Source organism: Aphidius gifuensis, linkage group LG1, assembly GCF_014905175.1.
Source record: "Aphidius gifuensis isolate YNYX2018 linkage group LG1, ASM1490517v1, whole genome shotgun sequence".
In the NCBI taxonomy this organism is placed as follows: Eukaryota; Metazoa; Arthropoda; class Insecta; order Hymenoptera; family Braconidae; genus Aphidius; species Aphidius gifuensis.
Genome location: NC_057788.1, coordinates 3156645 through 3176906, shown reverse-complemented (window position 1 = coordinate 3176906; position 20262 = coordinate 3156645). Strand labels below are relative to the sequence as shown.

Below are 20262 nucleotides of genomic sequence, written 5' to 3'. Positions count from 1 at the left end.
AAAAGTTTAATTATTCTACAAGTTTTCAGTTGGAAAATTTTTCAAATAATGAAAAAAAATCATTATAAATTTATCTTTTATATATTAAATAATTTTTATTTAATTATTTAATCTTTTTTTTAAATAAACATTATATTTATTTATTTAATAATAAATTTAAATATGTATTTATTTAACAATTTAATGAATTATATTAATATAATATATATATTTTTTTTACTAAAAAAAAAAAAAAAGTGTCAGTATAATAATCTAACTGGAAACGGTACTTCGTATTCATTCGGGAAGCTTCGGTGAGATCTACTTGCTTACATTTTAAAATTATTCTTATAATCCTTATAATATTTGCCGCAGTGTTTGACGCGTCTTTGCAACGATAGGATGTCTTTCAGTATATACTTGAAAAATAATATAAAATTTATTTATCAATAATTATTTTGAATCATTCATAATACACATCATTGATAATACACATATTAAACGATTGGAAAAATGTTGAAGAATATAAGGTATGTTTACTAAGAAAAAAAAATATTCATTTCTTGTTTATCAATTATTATTGCTCTAATCATTACTATCTTCAAAAAAAATATAAATTAATATAGATTATTAAATTGCGAAAATTAAGTTAACATTTAATATAATTTATTAACAATATTTTAAAATTTTAAATTAAAAATCTTTGATTATAATATTTTTAATTAGTCTAAATATATAATGATAATAATTATTTTATATGGAGCTGTTTCCTTTATTTCCAACTTGAGTAAATATTGATTATATGGCTCTTTGTATAATGAACTGACTTGAAAAGAACGTCCATGATCCTTTGGCGAAAAAAGGGTCTCTTTCTGAAAAAAAAATATATACACAAGGTATATATTGCAAAACAAAATACAATAAAATAATTTTTTTTTTTTTTTTTTTTTTTTTATCAAAAATTTAACAGTTATAACCTTTACTTTGAAAAATTATAGTTAATTTTATATTATGATTTTTTTTCATTTATACAACTGTCAACATTTTTTACAATTATCTCTGAACAGCAGTTAAACTGACATATGACAGATCAAAATGAAAAATGCATGAACCAAGTAGAAAAATTATTATGAATAACACATGATGTAAATTAAATTGCATAAATAAAAAAAAATATTTAAAAAGAAAAAAAGCTCAAGTGTAATTGAGTGTCAGCATAAATACATCTAATTTATCTAATTTTTTATTTTATTTTTTATATATTTTGTTTTTTATTTCGACTACTAATTGGCAAAAAGAAAAAAAAAAAAAAAGTGCACTTGATTAAGACTCTCGAGAAAGTTCTATTTTAACTTTTTATCTTTATTTATTTTTTATTCATTTCGATACACTTTTTCGATTAACAATTTTAAAGTTGATATCTCATGCAATAAATATTTCTATTGTGTGTCGTGAAAATATTTTAAATTCAATCTCATAATTAGCAATAAATATATTTTTTTTCATCTTCAATTTTTCTTTTTGATATTTTTATAACTAAAATCAAGTTTATTTTTAATGCATGACAGAATTAAATATACAAGAGTTCTTTGAAGTTAAAATAATAGGATTACAATGATCTTTTATTCCATCAGTATAATTCAAAAGACGAAAAATAAAACTACATATTTCTAATTTTTTTATTTTTTTTTTATCAAGGGTAGTTTTTACTTCAATCCACGTCAATCGAATTTTTTTTACCCTCATTTTTTTTTCCTATATTTCTCTTGGGAATGGAATTTTATTTTATCAAAAAAAAAATAAAAACTAAAAAATATTATATTACATTTTTTAAATTTATTATTTTAAAATATATTTTTAATTCAGTTATTCATATTAAAAAATTAAAATCTTTATTGTAAATTTATAATAATGATATTTTTTTTTAAATTATTAAAATTTATATAATTTTTAAATCATATTTTTGTTGATTAGTGAAAAATAAATCAAAACAGTATTCAATGCATTGAATTTAATAAAAAACATGAATTGAATTATAATACATAATTTTTTTATTTTTAGTAGCAATACCATTATAGCCAATTTTTATTTAAAATTTTTTTATACATTTATAAAAAACATTAAATTTATTTTATCCTCAAATTTATGTATACATTGTGTCATACAATAATACAAGAGCTGTGAAAAGTGAATTTATTTACAGTTAAATATATATATAAACTCGACTTAAATGTTAATCCACTTGTATAATAAAATTTTTAAATAATTTTAAAGTGTCAAAAGAAGTCCTTAAATAACCCTTATAATTTTTATTATATACTATATACAAATTGTCAACCAACATTTTAAAAATATTTCATATAAAATTTTATATTTTTTATTACTTTTATCATTACTGTTTCGAAATACTCAGTTGGGTTTTAAGATTCACTACGATATTATTTCTAGACTGAAAAAAACAAACGTGTAATCAAATTTTTTTTTTTTCATTTTTATTTTACTGCGGAGCTATAATGACAGGGTTAAATACGTTGATAGTACTTTCTTACATCTTTCTCTTTTACCGTAAATAAGTTATGTAAAAATAAGAGAAAAAAAAAATTCCATTATTTAAATGTATTTTTTTTTTTTTTTTCATTAAATTGATTACAATGTTTTTTTTTCTCTTGTAGCAACAAGAACAAAAAAAAAAAAAAGATTTAGTAATTAATTTTAATTTTTTTTGTGTATTTTTAGTTTCTGATTAATAGATATTTTACTCAAGGTCAAAATTGACTAAAGGGTCTGTTTAATCGTGTAAATGGTTAACAAGATGAAACACGTTTTTGCGTAGTTGTTGAGATTCAAAGACAAGATTAAATAAATACATCTAAAAGAGATCCTTGAAAGGAACGTAATATAATGATGTAAAAAATAAAAAAAATATAAAACCTAACAGAACCAAGCTTTATAAATATATACATATGAATCTAATCTTGTTTTCTAACATACCGCCAACACTCTGCTCTTGTTAGTGACCGACTTCTTGGCATTTTGTATTTAAAAATATCATCATTATTATTTTTTACCCATTCAAATATTTAATTAAATTTAATTCATAAAAATATTTGTAAATTTAAACTTATTATTTATATTATAAACAATGAACTTTTGATTTATAAATTCTTGTTGGAATTCTTTTAACAAACATTGAAAATTATTGTCTTGAATTTTATTCTTTAGTATGGAAGAAATATGAAAATTTAAAAATATTAAAATTATATTGATAGCTTTTTTGATATATAATATTATCCTGCAGCTCATACAAATTATTTCTTCTTGCACTTTATTATTTAATATTACACCATTAAATTAAATTGTTTCAAATTGTAATTTTAATGAAACAACTTGTGGTAAAGATGAATAATTTAAAATTACCTGACAAACTCAGTTAACGAAAAAAATAACAATTTATTATTCAAGGTAAAAATTCATAAGTTTCAATGAAAGTAACAAGATAATATGATTTAAAAAAAAAAAAAAACCTACTTACTCTTTTTTAAACGAAAGAAAAAAATTAAATAAATTTAAAAGTTTTTTAAATAATCATGGTAGAATAAAAGATTGTTTTTTTGAATAAAAAAAATAAAAGCTTTAAATCATTATTTTAATTACTATATGTGTATATGTAACTGGAGAGTCTCGTCACGATTCAAATATTGTGAAATTTTTTAAACCAACAAAGCCAAACGTGACCAAGAAAAAACACGCAATACATCTCAGTTCAATCAGCACTCTTCTGTGACTATAAAAATTTGCTAAAAAAAAAAATTATTTCTCTTTTAAAAATTGTCAAAGATAAAGTAAATATTAATAAAACATTTTTAATTTTAACAATACACACAATTTAATGATAATAATAATCATATATGTGGATTTTTTTAAACGAAAATATCACCATTTACGGTTGTACTATTGTACGTGCTCTTGACACTGCATGTCACTTGAAATTTTTATTGTGCAATTCCTCTCACGTATGTGCCGGCAAAGGACATTTTTTTTTATTTTTTTATTTTATTTTTTTATATCTTTTCATTGTACTTTTTTTTTTTTACTAGCGAATTTTTTTCACCTATTGAATTTTCATTTTTCACATATCAAAAAATATTATTATTATTATTGTTATTATTATTATTATTATTATTATTATTATTATTATTATTATTAATCTAGTAATAAAAGTTTTTGTTAATTAAAAATAATATAATAATTTCCTCATTGTCTACATAATGAGTGTTAAAAAATTATGATTATCTATATATATCAACTAATTGCAAAAATAATTGTATAATATTTTCAAAGCATAATTACACTAAAATGTGATTATAATAACTTTATCACATAAAAAAAAATATATACAAGTACATTTATCATATACTTTGTATGTAATTTGTATTTTTTTTTTACTAAAATTTTCTTCTCAGCAAATTCATTCATTGTATAATAAGCGTGAAACATGAAAATTTCATGGTAATAGTTCATTGAGCATAAAAATTCATAAGCATGAAATAGTATAACAGAAAATTGTTATAAAAATTATGAACTTGATTTTCTATTTGTTGATAATAATTAATTAGTAAAATGTATTTTTTATAATACATGCACAATTTTTTTTATTTTTATCTCAAACTGCAGAATGATTTTTATCAAAAAAATTATGTAGATAAAAGATATTTCATACTAAAATTGAGGCGAGATCCTACCGGGTCTCCTGATATTTGATTTATTTTTTTTTCAATGTGCTGATAGATATAGTATTTATTCGATTATAAATATATAAATTAAATTTTCTATTGTATTTTATAAAATTATAATTATATTCTTTATTTCTTTGATCTTGGAAAAATAAATCACTGAACTTTTGGCATATAGTGTTAACGAAATTATAATTTAATACTGAAGTATAATTTGATACTCTTTACAAGTATATAAATTTTGATTTAATAACTTTTAAATCAATAATAAATGACATTATAAATTTAAATTTAAATATGATTGATAATAACTATCGTGGATAATATACATATCAAATTTGAAATTGGATAATAGTACAGCAACTATATAGTGAAAAAAAAAAATGCCAACAAGTTTATAAATATAATAATAACTAGATAATAATAAAATCATACGGAAAATTTATATATGGCATTGCATGTTGAGTTACTTTTTATTTGAAGAGTATAACAGATCATATATGTACATACTGTAGAAAATATTTGTTGGATGCGTTAGAAGCTACTGTATCATTATAAAATGCACGATCATCTCAGTCACGATTTTAAACTCAACCTTTTAATAATAATAAGCCATCATAAAAAAAAAAAAAAATATTATCTATACAATGAGCTATTTTAAGCTTATCCAATCAAATAAAATAATAAATAAATTTTCGATTTGAAAATATTATTATTAATAATCAATTAAAATTTATCATACCAAATTATTATCGCAAATGTTAATTTTCAATAACAAATAATAGTATTCAAAATAGATAATAAAAAGTTAAATAAATAATTAAAAAAGTGTTAAAATATTATTTTATAAATTACTCAACTTGAGTACTTAAATTTACATATATTCAAACATATATATTTGTCTTGGAATTGCGTGGATGACACATACTAAAATATTCACCATGAATACAAGTATATATATGAGCTCATGTTCATGTTATTCGCATATTTGTTAGTATATATACAATAAGGTGAACAAACTCTTGTGACGACGGGAGAATCCATTGGTGAAATGAATAAAAACTATCGTAAAAGGTATTTTTTAGCTTTGAAATTCAAGGCCACCACAGGGCCAAGTGAATTTACGTTATATAAAAATAAAATCTTTTTTTTTTTTCGATGAATATAACGTCAGGTAGTACATTTCACCTTGATATTGAAATAAATATAAATCAATATAATCCTATATATATTTTATGAATGGATTTAATGGAAATGTTCCACTTTGTTTCATGTAATCATGTGGTCAATGATTTTTTTAATTTTATTATTCTATACAAAGAATACAGTTATAAATTTGTTAATCAATAAATTAATTTAAAATTAAATTGTTTTCGAATTTTTAAAGATATTTCAAAAAATTTTAATAAATAAAAATTGAGCAATCATTTGAGCAACGTAATGCTTTTTTATTTCGTTTATTCTTGAATTTTAATCTCACTTGAATAATTTACGATTTGATTATAAATTGCATCGTGTCGGTTATTGCAAACTGGGAGGTCTGTTAAATAAATAAATTATTTGCAATATTGATTGTTAAAAAAATAAAAACAATAAAGTAATAATTTTAAAATTATGTTTCAGATTATATTTATTGGTAATAATTGGATTAACCTGGTCTACAAATGCATCAACAAAAAATGATAAAAATTTTCAAACAGTACAGACAAGTAATGAAGCAATATTCAATCGTCTTGGTTTATCACCACTTGAGATATCAGATGGACATTATAAAAAACGTCTAGCTGGTCCAGAACCATCAACATCACTTGTAAATTTACAAACACGTATTAATCAACCATACAATCGTCGTCATGGTGATCATGATAGTCATGTTTATATTGTTAAATTACCACCAAGTCAACCATATTATACAATAACAAAACCTCATAAAAAATTAATAAATGATAATGAAAATGCTAATATTCATAATGAAAAATTATCATCAATAATAATTAATCATGAAATACCAACAATTGGTTTTAATAGTAATGGTAAAACAGCAAAAATTTATCATTGGAATTTACCATTAATGAAAGAAATTAATAAAAAAAAACGTCATAATGAATTATTTAAAATTCAACAAATGAAAAAAAAATTAACATCTGATAAAAAACAATTAACTCAATTATCATTGAATAATGTTAATGTTTTTGATGATAAATTACCACCTTTAAAAAAACATGCTAGAAATAATGATAAGCGTCTTAATTATCCATCAAAAAATAATATTAAAATTAATAATGATTTATTTGACAATAATTATAGCAAAAATAATAATGATACACAAAAAAAAATGTTACGACTTGATGATTCAACATTTTATAATATAAAATCAAATAACAATAATAATATTGAAAATTTTTTAAATGATTTTAATTCAATGAAAAATATTGAATCATTTGAAACGAAAAAACACCGGAAGAAGGCTGCAATGTCCTACTATGCACCTAACATTCACAAGACCGGTTCAACAAGCATCTACAAGAACTTCCCAGGAAACGGCAAACCAAAGGCATTTTATGTTATGGAAAAAAGCCGCAAACCCGTTTATTATCATCCCCTTTTGCCCTAATTGAGATGACAGTGAATAAAAAAAATGATAAAAAAAAAGCCGAATTATAATAAAAAATAAAACATTTGCATGAACTGAGAGAGAAAAGACTTTTTTTCTTAAAATCATTATCACATTAATGCAATATAATCATAAATTCAATAAAAATTTTAATCAATGAAAATCATTTTTTTATAATAATTAAAACAAATAATATAAACTATATATTGCAAACTTTTTTTAAATAATAATATTTACATGAATTTTTATAACACTTTTTATAAATGAAAAAAAATAATTTTTACTTTTTATTATTTTGTCAGAAATAAAACGTATAAAAAAAAAAAAATATTGTATGTGTGTGTGTGTGTTTAAATCAATATTGATTGTATAACAATAAAAAAAAAAAATTTAATATATATATGTATAATGTAATTTTTCTTTTTTTTTTTTAATACTGAAATTATTATAATAATTTTATTTATAATTTTTGAAGCTTTTTTAATAAATTTATATAAATAAATAAATAAATAATTATTTACCGGTTAAAAAAAATTATAATATTATTTTATTGACAGAATGTATTTTTAATTTTTACGGCGACAAAAAATATATTATGTTTTACTAAAATAAAAAAAAAGTTTTTAATTACGTTCCATGGTACCGCGGTAGAAGTTTTGGGAATAACAGTACTATTTATAATGTAGACAGTAAATTTCACTATGTTTGATACTCTTACTTACTTAGTAAAAATTACAATGTTTCTTATAGTAAAGACAACTGCGCTTTTTAGTGCAGTACTATACATTGCAAATATTTTCCTATGTTCTATATAGAGTTCTCTTTTTCAGCAATAATGAAAAAAAAAAAACATTTTATTTTAATTTATTTTTTTTCAAGTTCTCGGCTGTCTACATTTTATTTTTAAATTTATTATTCATCAAGGATTTGAACAACTTTATAATTTCAAACAACAAACAAATTTCTTTTGCTTGAGTTACATAACAATTAATAATTTTAAAGAGAAGAAAATATAAGGGTTAATTGAATATCCATGATAGGAAAAGTGGGGTTGCTTATATATTTTAAAAAAAGTAATTTTGAGAGAGATTGCCATCAGTCTTTTTCCGAACGTTGATCTAGCTGATACAAATTTAAAAAATTAATATAAGCTTCTCTTTGAGTAATATTTCACTAAATTTATAAACATCTTTGGAACATAAAGTTTTTTTTGTTTTTCATATCTCAATATGGAACAACTACCAATTCCGGTAAATTTTTTATTTTAATTTGATTATATTTACTTTGAATAATTTATCATTAATTAACATAAAATGAATATAAATAACAATAGAAAATTAAATTGAAAAAAAATTAATGGCTACAGTGATGTAAAAAAAAATATTCGTTTAGATATAATGATATTAATATTTCTCGACAGCAAATGTCAACTGAAGAGAGTGGAGGAAATTTTAAATATATAAAATATTTAGTACCAAATTTAAAAACCAGCTTCATAGAAAGCATCGATATTTTACAGGTTTGTTCTTAATTAATTTATTATTGATTCAACTACTTTTCAAGTGTTTTTTGTGATATACTAATACTAAGTATTTTAAATAATATATATGAATATAATTATTGATTTATTGATATATATAATAAAATAATTTTTTTAGCAACTGGGGGTTGAAGTTTTCTCGATAACTACTCACAAATTGCCAGGATATGATTTATTCGAGATAATTGTTTATGCTCGATGTCAAAATAACCAGATTATCGAACTTTTAAATCATCAAGACTATATATTTTATGGATCCGGCTAATGAAAATAACGATATTTAAAAATTATAATATATTAAAGTCATAAATGTATATATAATAATAAATATAACATTTAAAAAAACACGTGTTTATTATGTATAAATTTTATATTATTTCAAATTTTTATTAAATCAGTGAAATGACAATGCATTGATGACAATAAATTTATTGAAATAATAAAAACCTGGTCGAGCAAATATCTTTAAATAATTATTATCGTTCATTATTATATAAATGCTCCATAAACAAAATAACAGTTCGATAAAATGAAAATATTTCCATTAAAAAGGGGGGGAAGAGAGAAACAATGAGACAAATTATATATAAAAACTAACCCTTTTAAGACATTGATATCAGTCTTGTTTTGAAAGTTGATCAAGTTAATACAAATTAAACAAATTAATAAGTTTATTTTAATCAATAATAAATTTTTCATTGAGTTTATAACCATCATTGGTAAATAAATTTTTGTTTCCATACTTCAATATGGTAGAACTATCAAATCAGGCAAGTTTGTTATTTAAATTTCATTATATATTTATTAAAAATAATTTTAATTTATTATTGATATTAAGTGAAATAAAGTATAAATAACAAGAGAAAAGTTTTTTTTGAAATAATGGTTATTGAAGTTAGAAAAAAATTTGTTAGCTCCAGATAAGCATCCATTTAGGTATATATAATATATATTAGTACATATTTTATTTTTCTGACAGGCGATACCAACTCATCAGGCGCAAAAAATTTCTAAAACTGTCAAATACTTGGTGACAAATTTAAAAATGAGCTTAGTAGGAAGCATCAATATTTTTGAGGTTTGTTTTCAAATTTCATTTTATTCAATGTTGATTCAAGTACTATTCAAATATTTAAAAAAATCTTTGTTTTTGATAATATTTTAAAAAATAAAATAATCATAGTGAATTATAAAATATTTATAAATAATAAACATAAAATTCTTAATTTTTTATACAAGAGTTTATTAGTTTATTTTGTAAATTCTATAGTAAAATAACTATTTCAGGATATGGGGATTGAAGTTTTAGCATTGAGTATTCGAAGAGTGCCACACTTTGATTTTTTCGAGATGCATGTTCGTATTCGATGTCAACAGCACCAGATTAACGTACTATCACAACAACAGAATTATTTTTTTTCTATATCCGACTAATATTTAAACATAATAATATTAATTATAAAAAAAACATAATAGAAAACGGCAGGTCATATATTTGAGGGTTAAATTATCTAAAAATAATTTTATTCAACTTTAAAATTAAGTATATATAATCTTTTATTGAGTGTCATAATATACTAAAATATTCTATGTATATAAACAATGCATTCAAAAAATTTATTTATATAATTTATCCGGAGTCATAAAAAATTTTATTTAATTGATAAAATGTTTAATAAATAGTATTTTGTTGATAACTAATAATACGTTGATGAACTGTTGCTTGTCCATCAGGACCAAGTAAATAAAAACTAATTGGTTGTCCATTAAAATTATAAGGACCTTTGTTTAATTTGATAATTTGATTATCTGGTTTTTTTCTATTATTATCATCACCAACTGGATTATTCCACTGATAAACAGATGTTGGTTTTCCATTGCTTATAAAATCAATTGGTAAATGAATAAATTGATCAAATTGTTGTTGATAAATTGGTCTATTTATTTGTTGTTGATAATTAACATGTGATTGTATTGAATTTGTTGAATATTTTGGTGGATTTGATATATATCCAAGTCCTGGTACAAATATATAAGGTGTAGGTGGTAAACGAATATAAAAAATTTCGCTATCTTTATGTTGGCTTATTGATTTTTCTTGAATTTGATAATTTTTATTATCAACAATCAATGGATTATTAATTTCTGATATATATGGATAATTCATAATAAATGATTTATGTATACGATTTTTTTTTGCATTTTTTTGATTTTTTTGTATCGATGATAGTCGATTATTATCACGTTTTAAACGATTATCATAACGATTATATTTTATATTATTTGATTCATTTGATGGTGTATTATTTATTCGTTTTTCCATTGTTGGATTATTATGCATTGGTGCTGGTGTTATAGATACTGGAAGTAACACTAATAATAATAAAGCTGAGATCATTCTGATACCTGAAACATAAATAAAAATTTTTTAAATAAATAATAACAGTTATTTTTTTTTATATAATTAGGCAAAATTATTTTTAAAATTTCACATTTTTTTATTCACAATATCGATGTCTCAATAACAAAATGGCTCAACTAAAATTTTTTTATATAAATTTCGTTTTGTTAATAACAAAAAAACTCAAGTCTCAAAGATTCAAACAAATTTCATTTTCGTTGAATAAAAAAAAAACTGTCTCACATTTGTATTTTGTATTACGAATTATATTTTTTTATATTGACTATTATCATTTTCAGCTTTTTATATTGAATTTCGTTTTTTCGTTAGTCAGACAAAGATGTATATGCATTTATTATATAAGATACATTTATTAACTTTTTGTTTATCTAAATAACGACGCAAATCTTTTAGATTTTATTGTAATAACAATGTATAATAGAAACAAGGGTCGTTTCTTTCTTGTTGACATGTCAAAAACAAGTGTTTATTGTATAAATTTTATATTGTTTCAAATTTTTATTAAATCAATGAAATAAATGTATTAATGACAATAAATTTATTGAAATAATAAAGATAGGGTCGAAAAAATATCTTTAAATAATTTTTATTGTTCATCATTATAAACGTGCTTGATGAACAAAATAACAATTAAATAATATAATAATATTTTTTTCATTTAAAAAGGGAGAAATAGTAATATTGAGAGAAACAATGAGACAACTTGTATATAAAATCTAACCCTTCAAGATATTGATATCAGTCTTGTTCTAAACGTTGATCAAGAACAAATTATACAAATAAACAAGTTTATTTTAATTGATAATAAATTTTTTATTGAGTTTATAAACATCATCGGTATAAATTAAAATTTTGTATCCTCACTTCAACTAATATGGTAGAACTATCAAATCAAGCAAGTTTGTCATTTAAATTTTATTATAATTCATTAAATATTAATAACAACAGAAAATTTAAAAAAAATAAAATAATGGCTATTCTCAAGTGAAAAAAATATATTTATTGGAAATATAAAATAAATTTAATTTAATTTACATGTAATTTACATTTAATTTATATGTAATCTATATCTATATACAAAAAATAAATGTATTTTATATTTTTTCAAAACATAAAATAAATTTACTTAAAAATTTTTTTTTTTTTGACATTGCAAAAAAAAAATTTGGATATTTCTATAATAAATATATTTTTTTCACTTGGGTTGATGTAAAATAATTTGTTAGCACCAGAAGAGCATCGCCATTTAGCTATATGTAATTTATATATACCTAATTAATATTATATTTTTTTTACAGAACATGTCAGCTAATCAGAGTGAAAAAATTTCTAAAACTGTCAAATACTTGGTGGCAAATTTAAAAATGAGCTTAGTAGGAAGCATCAATATTTTTGAGGTTTGTTCTCAATGTTGATTCAATGTTGATCCAAGTACTATTCAAGTATTGAAAAAATATCTTTTGATATTTATAAAAATACTGAAAATGTACTTCATTTTTTATAATTTATATAAGAGTTTATTAATTTATTGTATAAAATATATAATTGAATAACTATTTCAGCAATTGGAGATTGAAGTTTTAGCGATGACTGTTCGAAAAGTTATGCAATTTGAATTGTTCGAGGTACACGTTCGTATTCGATGTCAACATCAACAGATTGACGAACTATTAAACAATCAGAATTATCTATTTTCTGTGGATGACTAAAACATGTAACGATATTGAAAATAATAATATTATTAATATACATGTATAATGTAAATGTATATTTAATAAATTATTTTTATAAAACTTCACCCTTAAATGTAATAGTATTTATGCGCGACATAAAAATCAATGATAATTTTAAAATTACGTAAATCTTTTATTGAGTATCATAATATTCCAGAATATTTTATATATGCAACAATGATTCAAAATATTTATTTATATAATTTATTTACAGTCATAAAAAATAGTCTTGATAAAATTAACATGAATTATATTCTAATTTTCGATAAGTACAAAAGTTTTTCAATTAAAGCTATGAAAAAAAATTGACAATTAAAGTAAATATGAAAATTATCAAGAGACTCGGTAGAGTCTCGCCTCAATTTTACTCAAGCGCGCGAGACCTTACCGTATAAGTATTTTAAGTCAGCGGTCTGTGACGTCACGATTTTTAATTTCTGTTCTATCTCTTTAATTAATGTTAGAAAAAAAAAACTAAAAATAGTTTCATTATATTATTTAATTTTTATATTTAAGAAAATGAAAAAAAAAAAAAAATTAATTAATTAATTTATAGTCATAATTACACAAGTAAATTTAAGTCATACATTACAACCACATAATCTAATTGCGTATGTGGTTTTTATACCAAAAATAAAAATAAAAAAAAATTTTTTATTATTATTATTTTTTTTTATTTTTACCCTAATATACATGAACGAAAATATTTTTATATCTGTTGTAATAATTGATGGAAAAAACATGTTTTTAATAACACTTTCATTATGATAAAATTATTGCATTTACTTATTTTTTTTTCTCTTCAACTATATATATTGTAAAGAAGCAAGATCATCACATGCTAAAAGAAAATATATGCGTTTATATTATACACCCTGATGGTATTTATATACTATTTTTATATATTATCACACTATACGAGGAAGTAAAATTCTAAACTGCCTCATAGACTCTAGTTGCTAACTATAAAAGCGTGCGAAAATACCAAATTATATATACACATACATAAAAATTATATACGTCACACGGAAATATATATTTTTCACAAGAGTATGTTTAAAATAAGGGACCAGATATATATTATAAAAAAAATCCCAAGGATAGGTCGGGAAAATATTTGAATACCTTAGTCCCAAGTCAACATGATACTCGTGACTTTAATAAAGAATAATGATGCCTATACCTATATACATATACATATCTTTTGCTGATAAAATGAATCAATTATAATTAATGATTTTTATTGTCATCTGATATAATAACACTAACTATTTTCTGTTTTATTATCTTCATCTATGTATTTATTTTTAACATGAACTTATTATTATAAATATTTAAATCAATTTTTAAATAAATTTTGATGTAAATTAATAAAGATAAATAAATTATTATTTAACAGTGAAAAAAAAAAAAATATAATGTTATTTATTTTAAAAATTGATTAAACATTAATCATTGATTTTTATTGTTTTTAATTTTTGAATTAAAAATAAAAAATGTTCATTTTTTTTGTCGATATAGTAACGACATCATTACTAGTTGCGTATTATGATATATAAAAATTTACTACTTCGAATAAGATAAATAAAAAAAAATTAAAAATAATATTATGTAATAATATTGTTATTTTTAATAGTAGTATATTGTTAATAATTTCACAGGTAAATCAGTGGAGCATACACCTTTTGTACCTTTGTTAGTTTATCTGGCATTGAAATGCCGTTCTTTGGCATAACACATTTGTGAATACCAAGTGTGTGCTAGTATTAAAAGCCAAATAAAAAATAAAACAAAAAAAAAAAAAAAAGCTACATATACCTATGTACTTGAATAATAAATACAGATTTTTTATTTGTCTTCTGAATTGTAAATTTTATTTTAATATATAAAACTAATTTTTATTTCACTTTTTTTCAAAATATTATTCAACACAATTTAAATTATCAAATATTATAATAATCATGATAATAATAATTAGATAAATATATACTGAACAATATGATATTGAAAATTACACTGATGGGAACACGGAAATAGTTATGAAAAAAAATTATTGCATGTGTCTATTATTTACGGTTAGAATATGTTTGAATGATTAATTCGTGGATATTAATTTAAAGAATAAATTAATTATTTAGTTATACAAAAATTTTAGTCACTTTTTTTAAAATTTATATCATTTTCATTTAATTAACTTTATATAAATTTGATAAAATTTTGAAAAGAAAAAAAAATTAAGCTCACGACATTGTAGGATATGTAAGGATTTTTATTTTTTTTTTTTTTCATGCGAAGAAATGAATGTAAATATATTTTATCAGAGAAAAAAAACCAGTTTAACGTGTTGACAGATTGTGAAATGTACTTGATTTATTTGACAGTGTGTGTATAAAAGCTCTTGATTAAATTGCAAAAAAAATCACTTAACAATCATTGAATTTAAATTTATACAAAGTCATTTTCCAAGATGATCGTAATATTCAATGCATTCTTAAAAATATTTTATATAAATCACTTTGATTATTTTTGCATATGCACTCTTTTCTATTATTCAAAATGCAAAAATTAAATTGCTTTTTATCATGTCATTTTATTAATATCATATATCACTTAAAAAATTTATTTATAATCAGATAAATTATTCTGAATGCGAATATTTTCTTTTATATAGGTCAATAATTTTTTTTTTAAATTTATTAATTATACTTATTTTCAGTTGGATGATTTTTACATATATTTTTTAAACGTCTAGATATATATTATGTCTGTATTTTTTATCCGCTATGGCTAGTTTAGCCCGTTAAATTGAGTGAAGAAAAAAAAAAAGAGAAAAAAATTAATCAACGAGATATTAAACAGTTGGGTCAAATCATCAATTTAGTAGTTTTTTTTTAATGTTAAATATGTTGAGGAATATAATTTTAATTTTTAACCTGCATTAATATATTTTTATTCATACGCATTATTTTTGTAGAGTAAAACGTGGCCAGAATTTAATACGTGTCCTAAATGCTTTATACTTGTTTTAAAACAACAGCAACAACAACTACAACAACTATACAACAACTACAATAACCGGAATTTCGAGGATCTTATGTCAATGTAAAAAATCATTTATTTAAATTAGTTTATTTAAAACTATTACTATTATTTTTACTTTGCAAAGTGATTTAATGATACCTAAATTTTCTGATTAAACAATATCTCATTGCTCTACCAACATAGATATTAGCCAAGAAAAAAAAAATTATCTTTGAGAAATATTTTGCAATATATAATCGATAAAGTTACTCAACTATTAATTAGACATAAATATTTTATTTATCAAATAATATTCTCCTCTACGTTAACAAATAAAAATTAAAAACACCCATTACAATTTTGAATTTAATTTTTTTACTTTTTTTTTTAAATTTATTTAATTCAACATAAAACATACCTTTTTCATGGAGAATATATTATTTGTAATTTTTTTGTACATATAATTTTTAATAGTTATTTTTTCTATACTAGTAATCAATCAATAACACCACAAGACATTATTATAAAAAAAAAAAAACATTGACAAAGTATATTTTAATTGCGTTAAAAAACATTTGTAATGATTGTTTTATTTATTTATTTTTTTTTTTTCAACACTGTGTAAGGTAAAACTTATATCAGAACTTATATCAGAATGATGGTTTTTCTGAAAGATACTTGGTTCTTATGCTAAGTTCCCCACTACTGGATTATTCAATGTGGTGCGAAATATGTTGATACTCTTGAAGACACTGGCAAACGAGCCAGTTGCGGAACCAACGAGGCACCACCTTCTTTTTATTTTAATTTATTTATTTATTTTTTTTTTTGTTTACAATCGAACAAGGCACCAAAAGGATTTCACACGGATATTATACGGATGCTCAATCCACCTTCAATTTTTAATAGCTACTGTATATCCTTGTGAATTATTTTTCTTTTTATAATACTACTATTTTCAAACTAATATAATTACTAAAAATTTCTTAATTAGTCTTGATTATTGACTTAAAAATATTTCAATTTATAATTATTCTAATGAATTAAAAACATTGTATATTTTGATAGTAATTATTTTAATTAACTACTCTACTGTTGTTTTTAGATTTTTTTTTTTATTAAATATTTTTTTTTTTTTTTTATATAATTGAATAAACAAATAAATGAGGAGAATATAAAAACTCAGTGTTTAACTATGTCTGAAAAAACTGACTTTGTTGTATATCCACAAATATCTAATGGACATTGAAGGACGATTTTTTTTTTTCTTTTCGAGGTGTAAAAAACTTTCTACAAATAATTTTTTTTATATATACTTTTTTCACTTTTATTTTTAATAATTTATATATTCATTTTTTTTATTTATCAATGATAGTCCATGCAAATAAAAAAATTAGAAAAAGTAAGTTTTTTTATAAAATAATAAATATAAATTAAAAATACATACGGATTTTTTTTTCGATTATTAATTTATGTTCATAAATTCATTCGTTTTTTTTTTTTTTTTTTTTAAATAAAATTATAATCAAGTAATAATAATATTTACCATACTGACCTAATTTAATTATAGATTTACATGAATGTATTTTATTTATTCCACATTTTATTCGGATGAGTATTGAATTTTTTAATTATAAAAATTCCAACAGCCTAAAAGAGTGGCTAATTGTATTGATTTTCTTATGAAATTCAGTATTTTAAAATGAAATATAATTCAAATTGATTGACATAATTGTAAGTAAATAAATTACGAACCACTAAAAATTTATAAACAGCTGAAAAAAAAAGGAAAATAAAATAAACCAATAATAAATTATATAAAAATTAAAATAATGATTAAAAACATTCGTAGACGATTAACGGGGTAAATAAGACAAAAACACCGGAAAAATATATAAGTCAAATGTGTGATATATATAAAATATATTTGCCTGGTTTTGAAAACGGGACCGGATTTTTAAAGCGGTACTTTGTCAGATAGAAAGGCCCTCATTAACAAAATATTACAATATATTTAAATATATATATAATTATATTATATAAATTTTATTTTTTTGTAATTTATAAAAAATTATGAATATTACTTGTTGACTGATTTAACAAGTATCAAACTGAAAATAAATATATAGGTTTATATAAAAATCAACTTGGCTATTTTATCAAACAACTCACGTTTTTTTTTTTTTTAAATTTGAACAGCGTGGACAAATTTAACTGTAAAATTATTTTGCAGTTAGAGCAAGTTTAACAAAATACAAGAATGGCTTTAGAAAAAATTTATTGTAATTAGATGAAATAATTAATTAAAAATGTTTAATTTTGAAAAAAAAAAAATTTAATTATAATAATATTGATTGAAATTTGTCAAAAATGATAGATAAAAAAAACGATTGACCTTCAAAATTCTTTAAACATAAAATTAATTACTGTTTAACTGACATTTATTTATATTTATTATTTATAAATTTATTTTTTCAATGATTACAAGAATAAGTTGCTTTTGGACCTGTCATAAACAAGGGTCTATTGTAAATGACGTCAAAGAAATTTCCATTATATTTACAAAAAAAAAGTTATATATACAAGACAATTTTACTAGAGTTATCAGTCTTCTTCTGAGCATTGATCAGTCTGAAACAAATTAATAAAATTATAATAATTATTATTTTTCATTGACCAAGTCAATAACAACGAAAAATATATTTTTTTTTAAATAATGGCTTGTATTTTAAAAAATCTATTTGTAAGTAAAAGAAATTGTCAGAATATGTATACAATATAATATTCTTGCTATTTTGACAGCGGTCATCAACTGATGAGGATGAGAAAATTTCAAAACTTATAATATATTTCGTGCCAAATTTGAAATTGGGATTAATAAAAAGCATCCATATTTTTGAGGTTTGTAGTGATAAATATTAATTTACTTTTTTTTTGTGATATTTATTTCACCATATGAATTATGAATATTAAAAAAAACAATTAAAGAATATAAGTAAAATATTTTTATCCTGCTATACATGTGTAGTCTTAAATTTCATATTTTTTAATTTTTAAAATTTAAAAGAATTATATATTAGTTTGTTATATTTTATATAATTAATTATTTAATTATTTTCAGCGATTGGAGATTGAAGTTTTGCAAATAATTACAAAAAAATTGCTTGAATATAATTTATTTGAGATAAAAGTTCGTATTTTGTGTAAAAATGAACAAATTAAAGCACTTGTAAATGATCCGGACTATCTATTTATTGTATCTGAAGATGACTAGTGGAAATGACAGTATTATATTTATTTATGTACACCGAAAAACGACATTAAAATAACTATTAAAATAATAAGTTGCTGCTAATCGATAAATTTTAAATAGCTTTAAATTAAATTAATTAAATACAATAAAACATTTTCAATATAATTTTATATATATGAAAGTAATATTATTGTAAAATAAAAATATGAAAAATTGAAAAACAATGAATTATAAGCCTATAAATCAAATCACAATTAAAAATTCAAATATTATTTATAGCGGATGTCAGCTTTAATTTCCGGAATTTCAAAAAAATCAGAAAAAAAAAAAAAAAAAGACATATTCAAACACAACTTATTTCAAGTATTAAAAAACAAACAATGAAATATTTATAAAAACAAAGCTATATTATTTATTAATTTTTCATTATCAAAATTTTACATTGTATATGACAAAACAAAAACAAAAAAATTTATTATCTTTTAAAATCATTTGAATTAAAATAAAAAACCGACAAAAAACAAAAATAACAATTTTAAAATTTAATAGGTTAATGATTATTTTTTTTTTTTTGGCAATTGATAATTATCTTTTAGAATTATTTATTGTCGTTTTTTTTCATTTCAAAGTCATCAAATTTCATGAAATTACATATCGATCAGTGCCAAGATAAAAAAGTTAAATAATAAAATAAAAATTAGATAAAAAAAAAAACAACAAAGAATAAATATTTATGTTATCTATTAAGTATATCATAATTAATTTATTGATAAAATTAATTGTTATTAAATATAAGTTTCTCTTAAAAATGATCATTCAATTTTAGGTGAAAATAAAAAGAAATAATATTTAAAACCGTGGAAATATTATTATAAAAATAATTGAATTTAGGGTAAAAAAAAAACTACAGAATTTTGCAAACTAATAAATCATAAGAGAAAAAAAAAAAAACAAATATCAAATAGAT

The 20262-nt window shown here is 20.6% G+C and overlaps 2 protein-coding genes across 2 annotated transcripts; one reads left to right on the top strand and one right to left on the bottom strand.

The window, feature by feature from the left end:
* The first annotated feature begins 350 nt into the window (after positions 1-350).
* On the top strand, positions 351-7342 carry LOC122860960 (probable basic-leucine zipper transcription factor G). The gene is made up of 2 exons (XM_044165055.1): positions 351-509; positions 6336-7342. The coding sequence occupies exons 1-2, from the start codon at positions 493-495 to the stop codon at positions 7324-7326; spliced, it is 1008 nt and encodes a 335-aa protein (XP_044020990.1). The 5' UTR covers positions 351-492; the 3' UTR covers positions 7327-7342.
* Positions 7343-10138: 2796 nt separating this feature from the next.
* On the bottom strand, positions 10139-16680 carry LOC122860959. The gene is made up of 2 exons (XM_044165054.1): positions 16461-16680; positions 10139-11272 (listed from the first exon to the last, which is right to left on the bottom strand). The coding sequence occupies exon 2, from the start codon at positions 11262-11264 to the stop codon at positions 10539-10541; it is 726 nt and encodes a 241-aa protein (XP_044020989.1). The 5' UTR covers positions 11265-11272; positions 16461-16680; the 3' UTR covers positions 10139-10538.
* Between the last annotated feature and the right edge of the window lie 3582 nt (positions 16681-20262).

Bases quoted from the DNA above. Each gene is read 5' to 3' on its own strand.
- LOC122860959 (XM_044165054.1), bottom strand. From the start codon at position 11,264: ATGATCTCAGCTTTATTATTATTAGTGTTACTTCCAGTATCTATAACA.